The 14,854-nt window shown below is 47.3% G+C and overlaps 1 protein-coding gene across 2 annotated transcripts; it reads right to left on the bottom strand.

Annotated features, from left to right (window-relative positions):
• Window positions 1-3,301: 3,301 nt before the first annotated feature.
• CKB (creatine kinase B) lies at window positions 3,302-11,578 on the bottom strand. 2 transcript variants are annotated; one of them, XM_065636618.1, is made up of 8 exons: window positions 11,516-11,578; window positions 10,386-10,597; window positions 9,096-9,250; window positions 8,035-8,167; window positions 6,953-7,124; window positions 5,295-5,418; window positions 4,423-4,612; window positions 3,302-3,668 (listed from the first exon to the last, which is right to left on the bottom strand). In XM_065636618.1, exons 2-8 carry the CDS (start codon window positions 10,576-10,578, stop codon window positions 3,490-3,492), a joined length of 1,146 nt encoding a protein of 381 aa, XP_065492690.1. In that variant the 5' UTR covers window positions 10,579-10,597; window positions 11,516-11,578; the 3' UTR covers window positions 3,302-3,489. The 2 variants fall into 2 exon arrangements, with proteins under 2 accessions (XP_065492690.1, XP_065492691.1); XM_065636619.1 differs by lacking the exon at window positions 10,386-10,597 and adding an exon at window positions 9,735-9,922 and having other exon boundaries at window positions 11,516-11,572.
• Window positions 11,579-14,854: the final 3,276 nt, after the last annotated feature.

The following is a 14,854-nucleotide window of genomic DNA, read 5'->3' as shown; positions in this document are numbered from 1 at the left end:
CCATACTTTGTTTTCGTGAGAAGAGTCACACGGTTTGGCCACCTTGTCCCAGGAAGCAGGAGCCTCCCTGGAGCACCTGGACCTCCTCACAAAGCAGCCATCCTGTCCCCTGCCTTGGCTGGAGACACAAGGGAGAGTGCAGGGAGCTTGGCCACTGGACTCAGGCCTGGGAGCTCCCCCCAGCATGGCAGGGTGCCCAGGGTCAATGTCATAATGCTGAGCTTACCACCATCCTCTCTGTGGCTTAGTCCACAAGCGGGTCAAAGACCATGAATAATTTTCCAGTAGATAGCACAAAAGGGGAATAAAGAGCACTTATGGGCAGTCTGCTGCCAGCAAGTGTAATGTGAGAGGTAAGTGGTTTCCCAAGCAGCTTGATTTATTGAATAAGGACCCTGGGGTCCCAGCAGGCGATGTGGTGCCGGTGCCCCGCGTGCCGAGAGGGCAGGGGACCATGCTGGGTGACTGCTGCCGGCACAGGCAGGGCCCTGCATGGGCATCGCTGTGCCACGGCTGGGCAGTGGCTTCCCAGAGGAGGGCAGAAACCTTCAGAAGAAAAAGACAAAGACAAAAAGAAATGCTCCTTGAACACATCGTAAAATCAGCACGTGTTCTGAGTGCGAGCCGGCAGCCGAGGGACAACATGCTAGCCTGAGCAGGATGTGTGACAGAAGCAAAAGGGGACAACACATGGCCCGTGTCACAGCTGGCAAAGCTCAGCTGCTCTCCCCAGCAGCAGGACGGCAGCCAAAGTCACTGTTCCCCAACCTCCCAGTGAGAAAAATTCAGCTGAAACTTCATGGGAAGGCCCAGAAATGCAACACACTCCTGGATGCTCTGAAGGGCTTCCCAACCCCTCTCCTCCCGAGCCTGCACCCACACGTCATCAGCGCTTTTTTGGCCAACCGAGGAGCCCATGCAGCACTCCAGGCTTGGTGAGGAACGACGCCACCACCGCTGGGTGTGATGCAAAGCATGAGCTCACGCATCCAGAGGGCCCCGCCGGCTCCTGCGTCCTTCCCAAAAGCCACGCGGGGTGGGTGGCTCCGCCAGCAGGGCTGATGGCAGTTCCCCTGTATAAAGCACAGCAGCCACTGGTGACATCCCTCTCCTCCCCTCGGTTTCAGGCCGAGGCACCCCAACATGTGGCAGCTTGCTGTCACCCAGCACCATTTCGGGTGCTCCGGGTGACCTACTGTGTACAGCTGCAATATCTGAGCAACCCACGGGGCACGACGGTGAGTAATGCTGAGAATCAAACCAAAGCTTTTAAGGTGAGGTGGTGGGAGGTTTAATTTCTCTCTTGATCACAGGTTTTTAGCGTGTCCCAGCTGGGGTAGGTCGCTGTGTCCAGCCTTTTACCATGACACGTTCTTTCTCTGGAATATTTTCAATTGCTTTGTACAAGCTGAAACAAAAGCACCGTCGTGTTGTTCCTTGTGGCAGCAACAGGAGGGAACACAGAAAAGGTGGTGGGTGGGAAAGAAAACCAATTAAAAAGAAATATTTTCTAGTTGGATGCAAGCATTGAAGACTAGCTTGCTGCTTTGACCATAATTTTTTAACCAGCTACAGGTCCTGGCTCAGACTGTGGGGACCCAGGGGCTACAATGAGACAGAGAGATGTAGTAGCTCTGATAGGCTAAGGACACAGGAGAAACACGATGCATAGGGAGACATGTTTTTTATTAGTCCAGCTGATATAGCTAGAAAAGAAAGACAAGTTTTCAGGCACCTCTTTCCATTAGATAATTGCTGTGAGCACAGTAATAACACCGTGTTGAGGAGAGGCACCATTAAATGAACACTCTGATTACAAGATGCAGCACCAGCTATTTGCCAAGTGTCTGTGAACAGTGACATGAAGCACAGCAAGGGGGATCTAAAGAATATACAGAACCAATCGCTTGTCTCTTACACCATTTTCCCTTCCCTGCTCTCACAAGTCTCGTACAGAAAAAAATCCCTGTGCTGATTAACTCAAATACAGGAACACCAACCAGCACAGAACAAAACTCTTACATGTGATCTCCTCTCCCCCACCCAGTTAAATTTGAGTCATACAGAAAGCTATACTAGAAAAAAAAAAAAAAAAAAAAACCACACCTGAGATGTTCACTCAGCCTTTCCCTCACCAAAATTCAATGAGCTTACCCCAACTGGAGTCATCACTTCAGCTATGTGACAGCCTGCAATCACAGCCTTAGAAATATCACAGCCTCTACAAAAGAAAGCTTCAGTTGTCAGCACATACCTATATAAAGCTGCACGCTGTGAAGCTATGTAGCAACCTTTCATCACACTCCCTCTATAAAAGCCAGGTTTCAGCAGCGAGTAGAGTTGTTGAGCAAGTGCTAATCTGCTTCCCAGGTTGCACGAGCTGCAAAAGCTGTTGTTACAGGGGGTCTGATGCTCCAAGCTACCAATACTTCTGGAAAATGTTGCTCTTTGAGGTTACTAACGTGATGCTGCCACACAGCAAACACCTGCACACTGACTACAGCCATTCTGGAGAACATACCTGCACAATACAACAGTTAAGCTCACACACAGAGAACAGCCTGAGCTTGCAAACCAGACAGACCCATTTTGGAAAAACACCCAACTATTTAGCATGTTTTAATCAACTATACTGCTTGTTTTTAGGTTCATGGACAACAAGAGTCAGCTGAAGAAAGCTACAGTTATCTGATACTTTCCTGTAACTGGCAGCTTACAGCCCCATCTCTTCCCTGGCTGAGCTGAAACCACTTAGAGCAAAACATGGGTTTAATCTAAGTTTCACCTCACTCCTTACCCCCAAAAGAGCCATTAGTTGTTTACACCAACTCTCCACACATCTCTAGGTTAAAGATGCAATCTCCTCAGAAACCAGCTTAGTGTTGGTATTATTATGGGCTGAAGTCTGACCTCAGAGCACTTCCCTGCAGTCCCAGGAGGACATGCCTGAAAACAGGAGCCCTTTGTGCCCAGATCTGTCTCCCCTCCCTCACAGGAGACAGCCTGGCTTGCTGCAGGCAGGATAATGACAGTTTACAGGAGCAGATGCACAAGTAAAAGCCTCGGAGGTAGGGCATGTTTGCAGTGACTCATGTTTAAAACTAGTTCTCAAGCTTACAGCAACTACAATCAAGTTAAAATTTCACTTTTGATACTGCTTTAACCACATTTCAACTCCAGTGGGCTGCAACTGCGAAGCCAGGAAGATGTGCTCTAGCACACGAAACCAGCCCATCTAGCATAACTAAGAAAACCAAGTCACTTAAACATCAAAAGACATTCAGTTAACACATCTAAGACATTTCAGGCCAAAACAATAGTTTATTTCATTTTCAGCAACATCTCAACCATCAAAAAAATAAACTCTAACACAGATGGATGGAAGACTTCTCTACAGTGTAACTAAGGGGGCTCTGACCCCAGGGGTTTGAACTGGAGTGACATTTTATAATTCATCCAATAACTTAGGAAGCATGAGAACAAAGTGCTTTATTTCTGAGCTGGCATGAGGTCATCAATGGACTGGCCTTTTTCAAGGCGTTTCTCCATTTCAATGAGCAGCTTCACACCATCCACAACCATCTGTACCAGCTCCACCTCAGAGAAGCCAAGACGATCAGCATTGGAGACATCAAACACTCCTCCGACAGCAGCCGTGTCCACGCCACCTGGAACAAGAGATTTAGTTAGAACATTGACCGCTGCTAGAGCAGGCAAGTCTGCCCTTCTTCCCTCCTTCTCTACAGCAGGGTTGTCAAACTCATCTTCACCGGGGGCCACATCAGCCTCACAGTTGCCTTCAAAGGGGCAAAGGTAATTTTAGAACTGTATAGATGTAACTACTCCTACATTTACACAGTCCTAAAATTACCTTTGTCCCTTTGAAGGCAACCAGGAGGCTGGTGTGGCCCCCAGTGAAAGTGAGTTTGACACCTCTGCTCTACAAGCTGCCACTGCTGCCTTCTCCTACATGCACGCAGATAAAGCCGCAGGTGACTCCCAACGCGAGCCACAGAGCACATTGTTAGGCCAGCTCTTTATTATTTGAACACATGAGCAATCTAACCTGTGGTCAGAAGTACTCGCTGTGGCTATTTCCTAGCTAGAAGTTACAATAAATCATTCCCATCCCTACTTACAACAGGAACAGCTGCCACCAAGTCCACCTTATCTGGTGCTCGGAACACCACACAGGACATCCCTAGACAGCCAGATACAGCCAGGTGTACGCAGAGCACTGGCACCCCCAGCTCCTCCAAGATACGATTTTAAGCCTTTGATCTCTCCACATGCTTTATAAAGGAACCTTTTGGATGGTCTGACAGGCACTGCCAGTGTGAACCAAGACATAGCTCTAGCTGTAGCCAGGCTTTAGCGGGTGTCTTAAGGCAGCCTGACTAGGACATCACTGTATCCTCTCACCTGTGCCTCGTTTCTGCAGGCGAAGCTTCTTGAGGATTTCTCCAAACTTCTCGTGTTTCCCAAGGTGTGGTAGCTTAATGTGCACACCAGCACGGAGCCCTGTTCCAAGGTTGGATGGGCAGGTCAGGATGTAGCCCAAGTGTGGATTCCACATGAACTCGTAGTTTTTGGACTTGAAGAGAGTTTCTATCTATAAATAGAATGGATGTTTAGAGATTGTTCTCTGCCTGAAGGATGTAGGTCATCCATTAGTGCTCCTTTACAACTTCAGTTACATAGCAACAGCCACAACAATTTGAATAGCTATTTAAGCCAGCCACATAAGCCCCCTCCATTTGGAAAAAAGGGCCACCAATGAGAGGTTTAATCTTGCTCCTAGCAGTGAGACAGGCTAAGTTTTAGCTACACTATGAAAGCTGGAGTCACTCTGTTGGGAAGCTTGATTTAGTACATGTCAAGCTGGCACATCTGTTAGGATTAGGGAAGGGGCTGGTGAGGCTCAGGTTCATATCAAGACTAGAAGCTGAGAAAAGCATTCAGGTAGAAACTTCCATCCAACTTTCCACATCCACATTCAAGCAATTCCTCCTCCCACCCAGGGTGTCTCAATGCTTGACTTATAGAACCATGTAGAAATCCTTGCATAAGAGTTCCACATCAGAAGACATTTTCTACATTTCATAGCCACAATGCTTTGCCAATATAGGTGTTGCAGAGCCCCTGTAGCTCTGGACCCTCACCAGGGTGTTCCTAGAGACCCAGGCTATGAAGCACCACCATGCAGACTCCAGAGGGGCTTCGAAGAGCTTGCATTCTCAGCTCTAACCAGAGAAACATACCATTTGAACCTACAGCTCAGGTAATAGACTCACCTTTGTTAGGCCAGTACAGAAGCGGTTAAAGACTTCCTTCATGTTGCCACCTTTCTGCATGGAAATAACTCTAAGGTGATCCTCCTCATTGATCCAAACAAGGAAGGTCTTGTTATCATTGTGCCTAGGAGACAAGGCAAACAACTTGTCTGTCCCACCTGCCATTTTCAAGGTAATTTTAATAGCACCAAGTTTCCCATCATTGTACCTTTTATTTCAAGGCTCACTTAGTTGCCTCTTATCTTACTTCTTTTGCCCATGCAGGACCTAACTGAGCTGAGCTAGTAGTTTTTACCCTGCTCTTTTCAAAAGGTAGTTTGAATTGTCCTATATCTAAACAGGTCAGAATAAATAATAACATGACATTAGCCAGTCCTAGAGTATCATACCCTGAAATTCAGTCATCCCTCTAGCTCATTGGAGTTTACAAATTTAAGAGATTTCATCTGTTCAGCAGCATTTGCAGAAGGGTGATCAGTACAGACTCTGAGGCAGCGCTGTACAGTGATGTTCGTATTGACACCACGTTGACAATGTATAACAAAGCCTCTAATCAGAATTTTGTCAGATTCTGTTAAACTGTACTTTGTACCTTATCAGAGAACTAAGTCGAGTTTTCACTACTAATTTTAGATCAGGGCTCTTTGAAGATGCCATAAAAACCTCTGAACATCCACGGGCCCCTCTTGTCCTAGCTTGCAGCTGGCAGCAAGTACTATCATCAATATTCATCATGCTGATAATCTCTCAGCTTGGTTAGGATCAAAAATTAACTAGTACCTGAGGAAGTTATTTATGCAGGCAACACCGAGACTTTACACTTCAAGCACGTAGATTAGTCATGCTCAGATGACAGCACTATCTAATGCTGGCAATCTGCGGGTAGGTGATGCAATCTTAAAGGTGACCTACAGAAACAAAGCGTGCTTCCTCTGGGTTGTATTGAAGCAGCTACAGTAATAAGGTTGGAACATGCCAGTTGATAAAAAAACCTAGCCCTTAGCTCACGAGAAGCAAGTTAATTATGTTGCAGAAGCTCCTGAGACGTGGAGTTTTATGTAGGTGACCTACATCTGGCAAGCAGAATCCATCCATTTCACACCTCTGCATCAGTCAGCTCCTGTCCCCTCAAGTCTCTGGGGCTGGGGGTGAAATCTTATCACTAGTACAGGTAAAGCCATGTTAGTCCAGCATCAGATTGTTTCTGCAAGCAGCAGTGATGAGACTACAAGGGAGCAACTGTGCACCCAGTATCAAGCTAAGCCAACACTATGGTTTGTTACCACAAGTTACTTCGAAGCTCCTGGGACAAGAGCTGAGTGTAGCAGCACATCTACTGCTTTAGAAGTGATCTGCTTTCTTAAGTTGATTCAGTTATTATCTGGTGCTTCACCAGCCTGTGCTGGATGGGTAGGCTCTGGCTGCAGACTAGCCAAGCTGGCTTGTTCCTACCAGCCCCACGTGGTGCATAATAACACTTCTCCAAATCCTGTTGGTTTAGATGCAACTTCCCCAGAGGATACCACACAAGTTTCTCATTAGTTTCAGTAATATGAGTTCAGAAGCTGCCATTCCCAACAGTATGAGCCACAACCAAAACTGCAAGATTTTTTTTTTGCAGGGACTTTGTACAACTCCTCCCTCCCAGGCATACTCACCAGATACCCCTGGCATCAGGCCAATCTCTTGCCATCCCAGATGCCAACAGAAGAGGAGAAACTGGCTTGTCAAACAAAAAGTGATCATCAATCAGCTGCTGCTGCTCTGCATCGGTCATGTTCCTCAGAGCATAGTACTTGCCCTTGAGATCACCGTCCAGGCTACCCAGAGCTGAAAGAGAGAGTCACTTTTAGGATGGAACTAGAAGTGGCAGACATTCCCAGCACTTGAGAGACCACACACAAAGTATGGCAATGCCTGATCTGCTGGGTTTGGTTCCTCCCTTGCTTTCATCTGCAATGACAATGCCTTTGCAGCATTACAGAACTTAATGTGGTATCAGATGACGTGTCTGCACCTTCCAGGCTTACACAAGTAGCCTTTGTTCCCCTACATGCCATATAGAATCAGTACTGCTGCTTAACTCTACCAGTGGAGTGCTTTCTTTCAAGAAGAATCAAGGTCATGAATATAACAAACAGTATTATTCCAGCCAAGGACTGCTACCCTGCCCTTGAGAGGTTCTGGAACAACTACATTCTCAGTCTCCAGAACTGCACCTTGGGTGTATCCTTTCCTCTCACTTAATGGAGTTGGGAAGCAGGAGAAAAAACCTGCAGCTGAGGAGTTCCACTGAAAACTAGGGCTTACTCTATTCAACTGCACATCTGGAGTAAAACTACACCTCTAAGCAAGCTGAATATTAATGAAAGTCAATTAAAAGCAGCCACAAATTACTGCAACCATGACTCAAGCCCTGAAGTTGCTACATACGTGTTACATTTCAGGTTTGAGCCATGATGAGCCAACCTCTTTCCCCACACACATAGAAAGAAGCTTTCAAGATCAGCAAAGGTCACCTTAAAGCAGTCCAGCTTCCCTCTGACATCTGCTCTTGCTCTCAGCTACAAACTGCAATGCTGAGGCAGCTGTAATGTAAATTTCCAGGGAAGGCTCCATGTTCATACCAAGTCTTGAGGGAGGCAGCTTTTGCCAACTGCCTCCGTTTTAAAACTGCAAAGAACACATCTTGCGCAAAGGACATAAGTGGTTTCCCCGATGCACCCAGTTCTGACTTTACCTTCCACAGAGAGCTTTTCAATAGCCCGCCTCTCTCCTCGACTGCAGTGCGGGGGAAGACAGAATCCGCGAATGCTCCTACCAGTTCTGACACGGGAACTCAGCACGTAATTGGGATCCAGGTCGTCACCCCCCTACAAAATTAGGAAGTCAGTGAGTACAATCCTGTGGCCAAGATACCACCCCTAAATACCTGTAGCTCCCATGCCTTTAAGTGTGCACCTTATACTTGAGACATTGACTACCTGGCCTGTAAGCCGGTGTCGTACTTCAGGACTATTTTCTTCAGCATTAGCTCAAGTACCTGTGTAACACAACCCTTGTTTTGAGGCTAAGGCTATAGCTACTAAGTAGTGCTGGAAGACAGGGATACCACCAGACCATCAGTTTTATGTCCATTTCACACTACTGTCTGGGCTTCTGTTACCCCTTCAGACCTGCAGCTTATAGGTATCGACATGAGGCAAACCCTTGTTGTTTAGGTAGGTGTTTACTCTTGCAAATGAGAATTATTCACTACTGTCATTCAAAGTCTCTTATTTTCAATATGACCTATGGCTAGCCAATCAACACAGCATTAGGAATCCCTAAGAATTCTGCATTTGAAACATTTGAAATCCATAAAATGGGCAGAAATCCTCCTTCTACCCATACCAATGCCTACTGTTCTGCAGTATGAGACCACCAGGTAATACTTAAGATCCAAGATCAGATAACAGAAAGTATTAAGTTTGATGGCAATCCTTGGCTCCTAGGATAGTGTTGTTTAGCTTTACTACTACAGCCCACAGTTCATGGAAATACATGTTGAACATGTTTGGCATGACCTATGCTGCAGCAGCACATGAAGCAAGCCCCTGCTGCACGCCAGCTGCCTGGTTCTGCCCAGCCCCTGACATCCCACAGCAAGCTCTGAGGTCTGATCGCACAGACACACAGCCTGCGGGTCTGTGCTGGGTCAGAGTGAGGGGGCAGAGCCTCAGCAATCAGTTTAAGCAGCTGCCAACAACTTTACCCAGTCCTCAGAGCAGTAGGCATCAGTAATTGATCAAAAGTTTATACCTGCAGGTTATCAGCATTCAGGTCAGTCTTGTGCTGATCAGTTGGTTTGTAGCCACCATGTCTGTCTTCAATAACTGGATCAAAGAGTTCCTTAAACACATCATAGGATTCTTCATCACCAGCTACGCATCCTACTGTCATTATGAAGGGATGGCCTGGAGTGGTAATAAAGGCAGAAGAGCTAAGTTTGGGTGATGTTTGGCTGTACTTCAGCACAGCACTAACCAGGCAAGTTCTTTAGTGGTAGGTCTAGTCACTTAGAAACGCATTTTACATAAAAACATTTGGAGAGACCCTACATTTTACACTTCATCCAGTTAGCCAAATGCAGTGCCATGGAAACCCATAAATGCTGCCATTAAACCGCGCTCATTTGTCAAGCTTGGTTTAGGACAAATTTGCACAGCACATCCAATTTCACTAGCTAATTTAGACCACCAGATAGAACTTTATGTCTAAATAATCATGCTTTGCTGTAAGCAAGCATACTTTGCTTTTTGTTCTGTCTGCTACAGACAGAGCTGCATTTCTGTAGACTACTCATAAATACCACCTCCACAAGGTTAGCTTTAAGTCACCATATCCAAAAGCACCAGTTACTTCAGCTGGCTCACACAGAATATTCTCAACGCATTTTACCCGGATTATCAACCCCAGTCTGAATGACATCATCCAGGGTGAAGCCACTGGGCGTGACTCTGTCTCTCAGTTTCTTGTATAAATCCAGGGTTAGAACTTTGGCCATGTGGTTGTTGTGGGTGCTCAGGTCCGGGTACTCCTCATCAGGAGACAGTCTCTGATTATTTAGTTGGGCCATTTTGATATTGCTAGAGTAAAAATAAATACTGTAATGTTAACATGTAAACACATCTGCTCCCCCTTGTTTCATAGAAGTGCTAGAGAACACCACATAACCAGTTTGGAATAGGAATAGACCAGAACAGCCAGGTAAGCCCACATTCCCCCCCACACGCTTGTGTTATAATTAGAATTCACTTGGTGTTGTGTGGTTTGGTTTTTTGGGTTTTTTTTTTTGTTCAGATTGAAAGTATTTAGCAGAGCAGTTACATAATTGAAGTGTCTGGGAATTGATATGTCGGATCACAGCAAGGAACATGGCTTGATAGAACAAGGCCTCTTTTAACAGAGCCATGCGTTTAGAGCCGTCTCTCAATGCTTTACAAGATTTGCCTCAGCAGCTCAAGAGCCTTGGGTGCCGTTGTCAAGAAGCACTTCCATTAAGGAGGGGGAACAGATCATTATGCAGATCTAACGGTCCCCAGCCGTTACCTGGGTTGTCAACCCCAGTCTGGATAACATCATCCAAGGTAAATCCACTGGGAGTCTGTTTATCCCTCAACTTGTTGTACAGGTCCGGGGTCAGCACCTTGGCCATGTGATTGTTGTGAGTGCTCAGGTCGGGGAACTCGTCAGCAGCAGAGTACTTCATCTTCAGGAGGTTGTGGCTGTTTGAGAAGGGCATGTTTGACCCTACGCAGTCACTAGGGGAGAAAGAGGGGAAGCCCATCACTGGGGGCTCGGCAGGCTGCTGAACCGCCCGCCTGGGAGCCTGGCACCCACGCAAGGTCACCTTGGCTGTCGTCCCACTCGTGCCTTTTACACCTTCGTTACTTCACCACCTTCCACGAGAGCCAGGAAGGAGGAAAGAAAAAAGTTCTCCACCTCCACCAGCCTTGCCCCGTCCTTAAACATCCCAGCCGAAAGGGTAGGGGCTCTCCCCGCTCCGCCGGGGCGCCGCCCGGGTGCAGGGACGCGCCCAAGGTCGCACGGAGCGGCCGTGGCAGCACCGGGCTGACCCCGCCGGTGGCTCCGGGGATCCGGGCCGCCGGGGGGCTCGGCCGCGCCGGGATGGGCGGCAGGTGAGCAGCGCGGCATCGCGATGCCCTCGGCGGGCGGTCGCGCCTCCTCCCGCCGCTGCCAGGCAGAGGAGGACCCGCGGCGCCCCTGCCCGAGCAGCGATAACGCCCGTTGCTCTCCGCGCCCGCGGAGCCGCGGCTGCTGCCCGAGGTGTGCGCGGAGCGGTGGCACGCATCCGACAAGCCATTATACAACAGACGGCTCTCTCGGGGGACCTGGCTGGGGGGAGCATATGTAACTACCCTGCTAAATACCGGGTTAATCTGGTTTTAGAGCGGGGTCCACTCCAGCCGGGGACAAACCCGGGAAGCACCTGCGCCGCGTCCCCCGCGCCGGCTGCGCACCGGGCGCCCCTGACCCCGCTGCCCCCCGCCGCACCCGCAGCCCCGCTCCCCCATCCTCAGCCACACCGGCTCCTCCCCACTCGGTGGAAAAGAAAGAGGAAAAAAAAAAAAAAAAAAAAAAAAAAAAAGAAAGAAAAAAATTAAAAAATTAAATCCTAATTTAAAGCTGCAGGATGGCTCGGCTGCCCCGGGACTTACCGAGGGCTCCTCAGCCAAAGCAACGACCTCCGCGCCCGCTCAACCGCCCCGCTACTGCCCTCGCCGGAGTAGAGCCCCGGCGCAACCGCCGCGCCTCTCTTATATAGAACGCGAGCCGCCGCCCCATTGGCCGCTATTTATAGCCCATTCATTCCATTGGTCCGCGGGCGGCCGGCCGGGCGCAGGCTTGCCGCCATTTTGCGTGGCCTCGGGGAGGCAGCGCGGCGGCTGGGGGCGGCGGGGCAGCGCTCCCGCTGCGGAGGGGCCAGCGGTGGCCTTGGTGGCATCGTTAAACACGTAAACGCGTGGGGAAATCCATCCCCGCGTTCCTTCAGCTAAGAGTTGCGCGCAGGCAGCACTTCCTTTGTGCACTGAGAGGGGCATGTGGGCCGTTTCCTTTCAGATTTTGCACCTTGGCTGAGGGTTCAACAAGGGGTGTAACAACCCGTCACCCTAAACCCCAGGGTTTGTGGTGCTGGGACTGGCGTTCGCGAGCCGTGCGCATCGCGGAGCGGCCCCACGCTGGCTTGGCAGAAGCCCCTGGTGCGGCTGCGGGAGCAGCGGCCTGGTTGCGCTCAGGAAGGGGCTGCGCCGGCTTGTGCCTCGCCCCGCCTGCCAGGCCACGGGCTCATTCTACAGTTTAATTCGAATCTAAGCGGGGTGGTTGTGTTAAGCGCAGCGAGGCTCCTGCTCTTGCCAGGTGCCAAAAAAAAAATCATCAGCTTTACTGGTGTGTGGTTCTTTTCCCGCTGAAGCAGGACACTGGGATTTGACCCATCTAAAGCTCACCTGAAATTCATTAAAATAGTGACTTTGACTGGCCTCTGTGTAGGAATGAGCCGGGTTTGTCCCAAAGCTAAGATGCAGCTGAGAATCCCATTGTTTGCAGAAATAAATATATTAACAAGATGAACGACGATCTTGATCTCGTTTTCACCTTTACATAATAGTTTCTTTATCTTTCCCTGACGCGCGTTTCCCACAAGAGAACCCACATTCATTCTCCTGTCCAAACAGAGTGTACTTACCCTGTGCAGGCGTATCTGAGCCACAGAGTTGCTTTGTTTGACACGAGCTGTGAATGTCAGGAGAGATCAGCTAAAACTCTTTCCCCACTGCAATTCTTTCAGCACCACAACCAGTACCCTCACCCCAACGACGAGAGGCACGTGCACATTACAGAACTGCTGAGGATTAAAATAATAATAATATAGAGGAAATCATTACAAAATAAAACACACAGACTGCTTCAGATAAACATGTGTTGTGTTTGGCTGCCATCCAGATTTCTGAGTTATTCCAGGTCTGATTGATGGACTGAGATGCTGAGTACACAGATCTCCGGTACAAGCCAAGGGCTCGGCGTCTGGTCTCCTACCTCCCGGATCAAAGAATGAATCCTCTCTCTAGGTCTCCTCTGCCTTTTTAACCTCACAAAATCTTCCCCGATGTTTTACTAGTTTCACACAACACTCACATTTCAGAACAGTCTAAGTTGCAAATAATGCCATCGCTAAGCAAGTATTAAATGAATGTAAGTGTAAAATCGTACCCAGAGTCTGCAAAATAAGTGTAATATTGCTGGATGACCTCAGTTGCAAACACAGTTCTGATTGTGGATTTTTTTTAAAGTAGAACACTAAGTTTCTATTTTTAATTTAGAACAATAGAAATAAAACTAAGAGCATTTTCTTTCACCGTATTTTTGTGGTGTTTTTCTTCACAAAAAGAAAGCATATCAGGGTAGGTACTAAAAACTCCTTCTGTCTTATTCTGCAATCTTTCGCCACACAAACAGAGAAGCAATCAACTGTTTTGTACCATAATCCTTCTGTGGATTGGTGGAATCAAGGTCACCTCAAGAATGAAAATCCAGGGATCCATTTCTCCTCATTGGATATGCCCTTTCCCTCCCAGTCTTGCAGAACTGGGAATACCAGTCATGGTAGTTATTATAAGCTGGTAGTATTCTCAATGTGCCATTCATTATTGCACTTCTGTCACAAACAGACATCTGTTCTTCACAAAACTTTTGTCTGAAGACATGAAAAGACAGTCACGGGTACAGAACATCCCAAATATATCCAATTTACCTGTTTAATAAACAGTGCACCCTCTACCCCCTTTTCCACACCACGACTTGACAAATCTTCAGCATGCAGTAAGTCAGAAGTGGCCACTACCTCGCTGGGTTTTATTCAGACAGCATTTTGAGATTCGCTGAAAGCCGTGTGTGAACTGGATCCTACCATTGTTACAGCATCCCATCCCAGCTTCCCTAGTGACTTAATTATAGATGCTGTGCCGTGTGTCAACAGCCACTGATCAACCATTTTATCTCACTCATCTGCTGAGCGATTACTTTCTTTGGATAAGCCTGCATGGCCTGTTAGACTGTGATAAAGGCACCAATATGTACTTTCCCTGCTGGGATGATATCTTAGCACATACTGACTTATACGCTAGGTTGCCATTCTGCAGCTCAGGATGGAAAGGTGGGGCAATTACTCCAGCGATCTCTGCACTGAGCTTTAACAATGAAGAATTAAGAGAAGTTAATCATGGGCCATGCAGCTAACTTCCTAAGAGGCTTAATTATAAATGTTGTGCAGTGTACAACTGCAAGAGGAGATGGGTGTTAGCTAGTGAACGTGTCTTCTGAAATTACTCACATGAACGTAAAATGAACCTGAAGAAATTGAGGATAAACATCTTGAAAATCTAGAAGAATATTTGAAATTAGGAAATCGCATGAGAAAGTGGTTTGCTACATGAAACTGAATTGTTTCCAATTCCTAATTGACAACTAAACAACACTTGAAAATGAAACATAACGCTCATATATCAGTAGATTAATGGAACTGGTTATAGCTGCATCTGCTTAACTTCCCAAATGAAACTTCTCTTCCCATTTACATTTATTGCTTAAAATATAATTGGCTAGTTATTATCCTTGGTGTATTTTTTCACACTGCTTAGGCAGTCTGTTGAAAATTACTGATCGTTTCCAGTGAGCTGAGTGCTTGTGGAAACCAGGAGTTGCTGAGTGTCTTGATCTTGCACACAGTCAGGCCCACAGTGATTTGAACAGCAGTTCATCATGGGAAACAAAGCACACAAGAACATAAACAATTACAAATATAACGAATGACACTAAGAGTGACAGAAAAAAAAATAAGGTAGCTGCAAATATAAAGGTACAGTAGAACCATGATTGCCAGTCAGAAAAACAGCTGAGTAGGAGTTTGCCGTTCAAGAAACCTCTGAAACTGCATACATTATGTTTAGATTAGATGGAGGAGAGTTTCATAACTAAATAACAAAGACTACTGCAATTAT

The sequence above is a fragment of the Caloenas nicobarica genome, chromosome 5, assembly GCF_036013445.1.
Source record: "Caloenas nicobarica isolate bCalNic1 chromosome 5, bCalNic1.hap1, whole genome shotgun sequence".
NCBI classification, from domain to species: Eukaryota; Metazoa; Chordata; class Aves; order Columbiformes; family Columbidae; genus Caloenas; species Caloenas nicobarica.
This window is presented reverse-complemented; position numbering and strand designations above follow the sequence as displayed.

Bases quoted from the DNA above. Each gene is read 5' to 3' on its own strand.
- CKB (XM_065636618.1), bottom strand. From the start codon at position 10,578: ATGCCCTTCTCAAACAGCCACAACCTCCTGAAGATGAAGTACTCTGCT. The intron at 9,251-10,385 runs GTAACGGCTGGG...TTACCACTCCAG, and splicing joins GACTGGGGTTGACAACCCAG to GCCATCCCTTCATAATGACA. The intron at 4,613-5,294 runs GTGAGTCTATTA...TTCTATTTATAG, and splicing joins TCTGTACTGGCCTAACAAAG to ATAGAAACTCTCTTCAAGTC.